An 11407-nucleotide genomic window follows, 5' to 3' on the forward strand; every position below is an offset into this window, starting at 1 on the left:
CCCCCCACCCCCAATATCATACATATTACAATTCCATTGACTCCATTCCCACATTATACTCCACATCCCATTACCTTTGCTTTCTGATGACTCTTAAAGTCTCTGATTAGGTGACACCGTTGATATACGGCAAATGAGCAATATACCAATAAATATCACAGGTGAGTCAGTTAAAACCCATACTTTCTGTCCAGAGAATTTATTCTTAATACATGTTGGTCTAGATGACATTTACTCCTCCCAACAGTTCTCCATCTGGCATTAGCTTATAATTTTTTCAATCTAAAAATACTCAAAGCCACATGATCTCATTATGTCTATTTTATGTATTATGCTTATAATATCAAGTATAAGCACCTCTTTTGTAAGCATGACTTCATTCTATCTCCTGAGGAACTAAGGAGAAAAATAAAGCAAAAAAAGTCACTGGAATTTTAATAACAGCAAAGGGTTTTAAGCAGGGGAATAAAACAAATGAGGTCTGTGTTTTGAAATTGTCACTCTGGCTCCAGGATGGAAAACAAATTGATTCAAGGCAGGTGTGTGTGTGTGTGTAGGGCAGGGGCTTGCTTCCGGCTTCCAACCTCAGATAACCTGATGGTTGCCCTACCTCATCCTGTACACACTCACCAAACGACTACAACCTGTGTGAAGCTGATCATAAAATGTGTGGTTGTTCTCACAGAAGGTAATGAAAATCTCCAAAAGCCTTCAAGCTAAACAAAAACCTGGAAGCTGAAACTAAACCTGTGAACATTAAGCAAAGATGGGGTTACCCTGAGGCCAATGCCTATATCAGAAGATTGAGAAACTGCACCATGGACACCTGCACTAAGCCAGTACCCTGGAAGGAGGTTAATGTGGTTCCAGACTAGTAGGCCCCCAATTCTTGGCAAAAGCACTACATATCTTTTCTGCAGAAAGCATCCTCTATTACAGTTCCCAGGATTCCCAGAAATTAACATCACGTAAACATGAGCTCACAATGAAAGATCACCACAACATACATAGAAGAAGGCCACCTATGAGAGTCGGCAGAAGTAAAAACAACAGAATTAGATCCCATAAGAACCTCAGATATCGGAATTATCAGACACAAACTAAAGATAAATATTACAAAATACTTATACAAATAAAAGATAGAAATTAAAAAAATGAACATGAAACAAATTATCAAAAATGTTCAAACAGGACCAGTTTATGGAAATGAAAGTCAACATCACAGAATTTTTGGAAATGGAAAAAGTCAATGTCAAAATAAACATTCAACAAATGGGTTAAATGGAAGATTAGACACAATTGAAGAAAGAATTACTGACCTGGAGCACAGAGATACGAAAAAAGTACCCAGAGTGTGACAGAGAAAAGAGGATGGAAGACATGAAAGAGAAGTTAAGAAATGGAGGAAAAGTGAAAAGATATAACATCACACATCTAATTTGAGAGGATAGTGAGAGGAGAGACAATAGTTTCAGAATAATGGCTGAGATATCTTTCATAAGACATAAATTTATACATTTAATAGGCACAATATTTTATCAGTAAGTAAAAGGAAACCCTACAGCCCAACAATTCCATTTTTAGTACACCCTAACATAAATGCTCTAAGAGACATGTACAAGAACTTTTCAGCAGTACTATTTGTGATAGTCAAACACTAGAACTACTCAAATACCCATCAACAAGTGAATGAATATGCTGTGGTATATTCATACAACAGAATACTCCACAGCAGTGCAAATGAATCAACTATAGGTACAAGTAACAATATGGATGAATCTCACAAACATGTTGAGCTCAGAAAGTCAGACACAAAAGAGTACACACTGTGATTTTCTACATAAAGTACAAAAATTGGCAAAATTAATCTATGCTGTTAGAAGTCAGGGTAGTGGTTACCCCTTGCTGGGGGAATTTGATGACTTCTATTTCTTGTTCTGGGTGCTGGTAACACAGATACATCCAATTTGTTGACAATTCTTCTAACTGTACAGATACAAGGTCAGACAATTAAGTTCGCTAACTCATCCTAGAAAATGTGCTACATGCCTCATTGCTGAATATCATTATGGTCACCTATGAAGTACTATCCTTGGGAAGCTATGCACCAATGCCAGCGCCTAGTCCACCCTTCAAAGCAATTTTGGAACTCTATTTCTGAAATGGTCATCAGAGCTGTCATATTAACCTTGATGTCCTGAATGTCATCAAAATGTCTTCCTTTCAATATTTCCTTTATTTTGGGTAAAGACAGAAGTCATTGGGGGCCAGATCAGCTGAGTAGGGAGGGTGTTCGAATACAGTTATTTGTTTACTGGCTAAAAAGTCCCTCACAGACAGTGCCGTGTGAGCTGATGCATGGTTGTGATGCCAAGAGCCAGGAATTGTTGGCAAAAAGTTCAGGTTGTCTAACTTTTTCACACGGTCTTTTCAGCACTTCCAAATAGTAAACTTGGCTAACTGTTTGTCCAGTTGGTACAAATTCATAATGAATAATCCCTCTGATATAAAAAAAAAGTCTTGCGAATTTAATTGTCAGACCTCATACATGTATTTTTCTAGTGTATGTAACACTTCAATAAAAAGTTAAAAAGAAATACACACCTAAAAACACCGAACAGAATTCATAAAATATAGACAGATCTTAAAAGGAGCCAGAGGACACAACTCAGATCATATACTATGGTAGGTGGAATAATAGCCTCTAAAAGATGTTCACATCCTAGTCCACAGAACCTGTGAATATGTTATATTACATGGCAATGAGGAATGAATGTAGCAAATGGAACGAGGGTTGCTAATTAGCTGATCTTAAGAGTAACCTGGATTATCCAGATGGGCCCAATGTAATCACAGAGTCCTTAAGTGTGGAAGAGGGATGCATAAGAGTCGGTGTCAGAGTGACGTGAGGTAAGGAGTACCCAACCAGTCATTGCTGGCTTTAAAGATGGAGGGGGCCAGGCACCAAAGCATACGAGCAGCCTGTAGAAGCTAAAAAAGGCAAGAAAAGAGATTCTGCTCCAGAGCCACCAGAAGGGAAGGCAGCCCTGCCAGCATCTTGATTTTAGTCCAGTCATACCCACTTCAGGCTTCTAATTTCTAAAACTGTAAAATTATAAATTGTGTTGTTTTAAGCCACTAACTTCGTGGTAACTTGTTATGGCAGCAATAGGAAACTAATATACATACAAAGGAACAAAAATTAGACACAGCATAAACTACTCACTGTCAACAAAGGAATCTTGAATGTACCGAACATGTTCGAAGGGCAGAGGACAGCCCTTTAACTGTTAACCTATTATAGATTTGTGTTCCTAGGAATAGTCTCTTTCAAAAATGGATACCGTATTTGCCGGCGTATAAGACGATTTTTTGGCCCTGAAAAATATGCCTCCAAGTGGGGGGTAGTCTTATACGCCAGGTACACTTCAGATAGACTGCCCATAGTGCTTGCCCCGTGCCATAGTGGCCTCCCGATGCCCGCCCACTTCATTCCACATACCGTTCAGGCATCAGCAGCGCTGCTGGGTGTATGCTCGGCTGTTATGCGATTTTGCTGTTATGCGATTTTACCACACTCGCAAAATCTACGGTACCAGTCTATAGAATGTGTTTTCTTTAGTGAATTACCGGTATGTTTACCGGTAATAAACTTGCACTGTTTTATGTATATGTTTGATTACATACAGCCTTGTGACAGTTTTCCTGCATGTCATAAGCATTTGAATATAAATTAAAATGTTGAAATCAAATCTGATATTGTTTTACCTTTTATTTGGTGTGTGGAAGGTGTGCGGAAGAGGGGGTAGTCTTATACGGCGAGTATATAACAAACTCTGTATTTTGAGTGGAAATGTTAGGGGGTCGTCTTATACGCCCAGTCGTCTTATACGCCGGCAAATACGGTAAATATTTGAGACATTTCAGACAAACAAAAACTGAGGAAATTTACTCCTAAGTGTCTCACTAGCTTTTGTAGACCATACATCAGAAAGAATGAAAATGGTCCTCTAAAGAAGGCATGAAATTAAAAAAAAAAGAAGGAAGAACTACAGCCTCCTGACTTGACAAGCTGAGAAGGATGCAATATCAGCAGACAAACCGCACCTAACATGTTCCACCTGCACGTAGCCATGAGGAAAACCAGGCATCCAAATGGAAGGCCATTCTGCAAAACACCTGGTCTTGATTCTTCAAAAATATTAATATCCAAATGATAGGGTAGATAGAAAGGCTGAAATGAGCAGGACAAGGAGGGAACCAGCCCTGGTTAGGAAGCCCCATGCAGCTGTTCCTATCTAGGTCACAGATATCCTGCTCTGCAGGATATCATAAACAAAGGCGGGCACAAAACAACTAGCTCAGCAGGTTAGAGGGCTCACACAAGCCCCTAAAGCTCAGGGACACTGTAATGAGCTCAGATGACCTTGGCAGCAGTAAGAGGCATGCCAGCTTGGAGAATGAGAGATACTAGAGAGGGATACTGGAGGGGATACAATTCTATCCGTAGAAATAAACTCTCACGCAAAGTAAGGAGGGGCTGCTTTTCCCTCTCTTAGGACAGCCCGCTCCATAATCTTTGGAGTGTATCTACTTTGCTAATAAACTTCTTACTATTCTATGCTTGCACAAACTCAGTCTCATGACTGAATTCTTTCCCTTAAGAAGACAAGAACTGAGGTACAATCTTCACACCCAGTAACACAAATTTCTGACTGACACAAAACTGACTCATGAAAAAATAGAAAATCTGAACAGACCTGTAATTAGTAAAGAGATTGTATCAGTCATAAAACACCTCAAAACAAGGAAAAGCCCAGGAGCAAATGGAGTCCAGGGTGAATTTTACCAAACATTTAAAGAATTAACACCAATACTCTTCCAAATATTACAGAGGAGGGAATACTTCCCAATTCATTCTCTGAGGCCAACATTATTCTGATATCAAAGCCAGACAAAGGCACTCCAGGAAAACTAAAGACCAACATCCCTTACCAATATTGATGCTAAAATCCTCAAAAAAAAAAAATATATATATATTAGCAAAAATTTTAATATTTAATATTATTTAACAGGTACAGAGTTTCTGTTTGGGATGATGGAATTTTTGGAAGTGGATAGTGGTGATGGTTTTACAGCACTGTGAATGTTTAATCCATTGACTCATACTTAAAATGGTAAAAATGATCAATTTTATGTTATGTATATTTTACCATGATAAAAAAGTCAACGTCCACTGACAAATATTAATTTTAAAAAGACTGATACACTCTTTTAGATTAAAGGATAGCACAATCCTTGATTGGATCTGGGATGGGTGAACAATAAAGAACATATTGAAATAGTTGGGCAAATCTAAACATGGAGTACAAATTAAAAATAGCATTGTATTCATGTCAAATTTCCCATGTCTGATAATGATGTTGTGTACATGTAGAAGAATGTCCTTGTTCTTACAAAATAATGTGCTGAAGTATTTACTAGTAAAGTGTCATAATGTCTGCGTTCAGAAAAAAATAAAAAGGGTGTGTGTTTAGAACAAGAGAGAGCAGAAGTGACCGTGAATGGCTCAGGTCATCTGGGTATTCAGGCCATCCCCATTGTTCTCGAAACTGCTGGCAGAGATTCTTTCACAACCCAAATCTGGTCATGTCCCTCTCTGGACTTTGCAAAAACCCTCACCATGGCCTTCAAGGTGAGAGTTCCTCCTAACACTGGGACAGGCAGGAAGCACGGTGTCCGTCACAGGGATGAGAGCTCCAAACATCTGTTTTGCTCCCAGCTGCTATCCCTAGCTGTGCTGGCACATAGGAGGTGTCCAGTAAACACTAGCCAATAAGGGAAGACCCTGCTGAGACCTGGACTGTGACTATAGTTGTGGGGCCAACAGTCTGGGGAGTTGACAGCCTGGGGAGAGCAGGATGTCACGAGAAGCAGAAAGACGGCAAGGGCAGCCTTCCAGGACTCAGGTCAGTGAGTGGCACATCACTCAGCGTTGGGGTGGAGAACATGAATAAATACCCCATGTATGGACACGCATGTCTGTCCACAGGGAAGCATCTGAGAGGGACAACAGAGTGGGATTCTAGGTGCTAGGCTGCTTCCGTGCCTGGGTGAGGCTGTGGAGTCACGCATGGATCAGCTCCCCAACGTGCTTACACTGGGTCTGAGACGGGCCTGTTTGCGGGGGGCTTGCTATGGAACAAGCAATGCTCATACGTTCATCTTGGGCTCCATACGCTTTTTCAGACACAGCACCAACTCTGCTTTATGAATGAGGACATTTAGAAGTCGGGCCACCACAAACAAGTTTTCACGTCTTTCAGGGACATCCACGGAAGATGCAGGGGCATGAAGCAACGCCTAGATGGCAGTAAACAGCCCCTTCAGGAGAGGCACCTTCTGGAGGAGTGAGGAGGCCTGGAGATGGGTGCCCAGGGGCTTCCAGCTCTGCTAATATTTTCTTTCTTAAGCTAGGTGGTGCACTGACATTTATTCTTTTTGGTTTATCATAAATCCTACATAATTAAAACTTTTTTTTTTTAATGAAGCAACTTGCCCACGGTCCTCTGCAGGAGCAGGAGCTGGCACCTGAGCTGGAATGGAGGTCTCACCACAAGCCTATGATCACACTCTAGGACAGACCCATGTCTGCTGTGAACCAATGTCACCTGCTTGGACAAGTGACATAATACCTCATGGAACTTCCATCTGCACATGAAGCAGGTACTTCACAGGGGTACTGTGGAGGTTAATGAGACCAAATGACACTGCATTCAGAGCACTGACCATGTTACTGGCATGCAAGTGCCCAAAACATCTCCCAGGGTAGCCCCTGTCTCCTGAGTAATCAGGAGAAGAGCACCTAAAGCCATGCTCTGCAGTATCTGGAAAAGCCCTTCTAGAATTCTGGGCTTCTGAGGTATAGCATGTGCCAGCCTGAGTCCCCCATGGGAGCCTGGGGAGGAGGAGGGCCTAGCTGCAAACTTGGGCATGCTCTGCACCTTGCCAATAGACCAACATCTCCAGGCCACCTCACTACCTCAAGGCTGCCCCTGAAGGCATCAGCTGCAGTAGCACCTAGAGCTCACTGGGGCACTCAAGCCCATCCCTGAGCCCCCCAGGCAGTGCTGGATAGCCCCTAACACAGCAGCAGAGGGGCCCTTTAACTTGGATGTACGGCCTCCTCTGTTGCTGCTCCAACAGCACATGGACTTGGAGGGTCAAGGACAGGGCCTGGCATGTGCATTGGTGGGGCACAATAGTGGGTCCTGCTCAAAGTCAGCAGGAGGGGAGCTCAGATGACCAAAGACTAAAGTGGGATTCTAAGCACAGTATGTCTTTGTTCTTGTGAGACCAGCAAGAACTTCCGAAGGACAAGGGCAGGGGATATAACAGCCAGCCAAGCTGCCCAGAAAGGCCTGCCTCTGCCCCCTCTGCCCACTCGCTGGGCACCTGGTGACCTGTGGGATGCCTGAGGTAGGGGTCCAGTTATGACCCCTGCACAGGCACAAGTGTTATAAACCAACCCCATCAGCAGCTGCAAGCTGGTTGGCCGGAAAGGTGCATGTGTGGAGTCAGTAGTGAGAGAGGGTGTAGCTAGCTTGGCATTCTGAGAATGGGGAGACACAAAACCTGTTCTCTCTTGAATCTGTTTCTCAAAAGCCCAAATGACATCATCCAGCCACAGAAGTTTGGTTTTCATGTCATTCTTCTCTTTCTCCGGGGCAGTTTCAGCCTCTGCCTCCCTCGGGGCCTCAAGCTATTCCTGCCTAGATGCCCAGGGGCCAGCAAGCTGAATGGGAGCTGGAGGGGACCCTCTTGGCCTCGTCCCCTATGTACTTCAGCCGCCCCCACACCAGGATACTGTTGCTACATGGGGCCTGCTCTTCCAAAGCCTGTCCCAGGCTGGCAGCAGGGGCTGGCTCCCCACTCGGGTTCCTGGCTTGCTCTGCAAGAACATCCTGCTGCCCCTCAGTCTCTCTCCAGCTTGCCCTCTGGGGCTGTGTGCTCAAGGCATCTCTCAGTTTCTAAGAGCAGCTCCCAGGCTTCAGGCTGGCTCAGGACAGCTGGGCCACTGGCAGAGGCAGTAGTTCTCTGGAGCTGCCTCCCCGTCTATCCCGCGTGGGTGCACCTGGGGCGACCTCGCTGCAGGAGCAGAAGCCACTTTCTTGGGGTGGAGCACATTCTGACTGCTCTGCCAAGGCTGAAGCCAAGGCTCTCTGAGGGCACCCTGGGTGCCACAGCAGGGGCTGGGCTCTGCCAGTTGTCTACATGATAAGGCTGCTCCCTCCTGCTTGTACTGAGGGACGGGGGGCCACCTGCACCATCCTGCTCACCATCTGCCACTGCTGACCTATCCTTGAAGAGGGTCTGCAACGTCTCTGCTTACTGGGCAAGGCTTCCCACCTCCTTCCTATAGGTGAATCCTAACTTCTTCTCAAGGGCAAAGGACTTGCAAAGCTGCGTCTGCTCTTCACTCATAACCTCCTGCAGCCTGAGCTGCTGCTGTTTACAGTGTGTGAGGATCTCCTTTTCCCTCTCTCCTCTTTGCTCCTTCTTCAGGTCAGGCTGCTCTGTCATCTCTCTCACTTGCAGCAGATGTTTCTGCGGCATCTCGTCCTTCTCCTGCTGATGTTGCAGCAGTGAGTTCTCACAGTGGGCAGCCTGCTGGGCTTCCATCCATGAGAGTTTTTGGTTCAGTTCAACTTCTGCCTCTTTCCTACAGAAACAGAACGAGTCACAGGCACCGCAGGCTGCAGCTCTAAGCCCGAGACCCTCTCCTCCGGTTAGAAAGGCCACATGGGCTTTTCTTATTCTAACTGCAGAATTCTCTGCTTGGCCAGCTTTATCGTCTCTCACTCCCATGGCTCCTGGGCTACTACCCACAGCCTAGGACCCTCCTTAGAGAAGCCGCTGCAGGATTAACCCTCAGTGAGTTAGAGTTCCATATACAGAAGCCAACACAGAAGCCACTTGCACATGTGACTGTTAAATGCAAGTTGATCAAAAATAAACAGAATTAAAATTCAGTCTTTAGTGGCACAGGCCACATGTCTATGCTCAGTAGCCACAGGCTGGCATAATGGACACAAGGGATGTCCCTCATCGCAGAAAGTTTTAAGGACAGCACTAGCCTAGAGTTTTAGTCAGATGGGTGAAACTCTTTCAGTCAAACTGCCTTTGAAAACCCTAGAAATTGAATGGCTGAAGCCTTGGCAGCTCTGAGAGAAGGGAGTTGCAGCCGAGGTGAGAGCTGTGTGAGGGCACGAAGCCTGGGGTGGTGTGTTTTCTCTGCTCCTGCCCAGCGCTGACCTGAGTCGGATGGGGCTCTACTTCCAGGTTACAGAGGGACTGTGAGCAGCAGCAGGGGCTCCTCCCAACAAAGGCCGAGGCCTCCAAGGCCCAATGTGCTATGGGGATGGGCAGGAGGGGGCCACCCCGCACCTGCCCTTTGGCTGCCTGGTGGGGAGGGCGACTTGGTCCAGTCCCTTATCACACAGCTCTTGGGAAGCGCATGACTTAAATATGACTTATCATCTCCAGGAACTGTCAGTCAGTTCCTGCAAGCCCCAGAGGGTGTCATCTGGAGTAGAGGGAGGAAAGGAGCACAGGCATAGACTGGGGGGGGCGACTTTATCTTTCTCAGCACCTCCCTATGCTCAGGCTGCCTCCAATCCTCATGACAAGGAAAGGGAGCGCTCACCTAACCCCAGTCGAAGGGTATAGCCTCCATAGGAAGGTCGCTTGACATCCTGTTATCAGTGTGGTGACTGGGGTCATGTCCACCCAGCAACAACAGCATAACCCAACCAAGCCCATACAGAGCCCCTCTGTGAGGAGTGCAGGTATGCGGTGGGCCCCTTAACTGTGAGCTGTCCTCTAAGCCCTGGGCCAACACGTGTGGGGTGTGGCCATCCTCTCCTGAGCTGGGCAGGATCCAAGATTCCACACAGGACAGGGAGGGGCTGACTGACCAGCACTACACCTGCACTAACTAGTTACTCACTCGACTAAGTCAGATCCACTCAACAAAGAATGGGCATGGGGGTATTTCTCACGTAACTGTGACACTGTAGGACACAAAAGACCATATTCCAGGTTTCCAAATTAACCTTTTCTTTCCTCTGCTCATACATTTTAGCCTGTTCAAGAACCTCACTAACCCAAATTAATGGTCCTTCCTATTGTTTTAGGGCTTTTAAATCTTTTATCCATCTCCTCATGTGCTACAACACTACATCCCAGAAAATTAGAACAAGATATTAAATGATGAAGAACATATTGCCCTTTGCTACTAGAAGGCAATAACACTGAGTTAAAATTCTACAAAATAAACTGTTTCATTGCCTAAGCTCTAATTAATACGCATTTTAAATTTAAAGTAAAAATTCTTATACAATGACCATTTTTTTTTCAGTGCTCACCCCAAGAAAAACAACCTAGTTAATAGGTATTGCCATTCTGAGCAGTTTGCCTAATTCAATTTTAAATTTTGGTTCTTGGCAAAAAACCCTCGACATGAAATCCTGAGTGAACGTGGCACTGGACCTGATCTGCTGTAGCTTGTGCTGATGCCTCTGGTGCAACTCCTCCTCCAGCTGGTCCTTTTCCTGGGCTAGCCGCTGGGCCAAGCCAGACAGCGCCTGCGTGTAGCACTGCTCCATCTCCACCTTCTCCAGTTCGAACTTCCTCTCTAGCTCAGGGCCACGGGCTGCGCTTTGGAGCCGGTCTTGCAGGCCTCGGATGACCTCCTGAGATTTCACATGCAGTGTCTCCAGGTCAGCTTTCTGATCCTCCAGCACACTGACCTCAAGCTTGAAAGCCTGCTCCATTTCATTTCTCTCCTTTGCAAAGTCTTTTTTTAGCACCTCAATTTCCCTTTCATAGAAATTTACCTGAGAAAAGAAACATGAGCAACGTCAATCAGGGAGTCCCCAAAATGACTTACTGACAATACAACACAGAAATATGAGGCTGCCAAGTGGGACAGCAAAAGAACAAGTGGTCCAGACCTGATGAGGGGCAGAGACAGCCATGCCAACAATGTCCAAGGCTCCCCAAGGGCCCAGGTGGCCTCAGCCTTTCGTTATCCCCATAACCTTCCATCAGCTCCGTGAGGCAGGTCGAGCAGGTGGGGAAGACAGGCTGGGGGCCAGATGGGCCTGGTACCCGGCCACGCAGAAGAGGAGGGCAGAGGGTGTAACAACACTGAGAGCAAAGGGAGCCTTCACGAGACCCGCGGGGAGGCTCTGAACACCCTGGAGACGCTGGTGGGAAGGAATACGGTCCAGCCATGGGTGGCCGAGGTCACCACAGGAGCTTCCAGCTAACGCATCCAGGGAACCCACAGGCATGACTGCAAGACAGAGGTGGCCGTGCCTCGCTGCTACTCAGACTGAGACAT

At 45.7% G+C, this 11407-nt stretch overlaps 1 protein-coding gene across 1 annotated transcript in view; it reads right to left on the reverse strand.

Annotated features, from left to right (window-relative positions):
* NINL (ninein like) overlaps nucleotides 1–11407 on the reverse strand; it is a 161470-nt gene that overhangs the window by 14315 nt on the left and 135748 nt on the right. The window contains 3 exon segments of the mRNA XM_019633987.1: nucleotides 7629–7820; nucleotides 8393–8892; nucleotides 10515–10898. Of these exon segments, the coding sequence (XP_019489532.1) occupies nucleotides 7629–7820; nucleotides 8393–8892; nucleotides 10515–10898 (1076 nt within the window).

This window comes from Hipposideros armiger, unplaced genomic scaffold, assembly GCF_001890085.2.
Source record: "Hipposideros armiger isolate ML-2016 unplaced genomic scaffold, ASM189008v1 scaffold_1463, whole genome shotgun sequence".
Classification (NCBI taxonomy): Eukaryota; Metazoa; Chordata; class Mammalia; order Chiroptera; family Hipposideridae; genus Hipposideros; species Hipposideros armiger.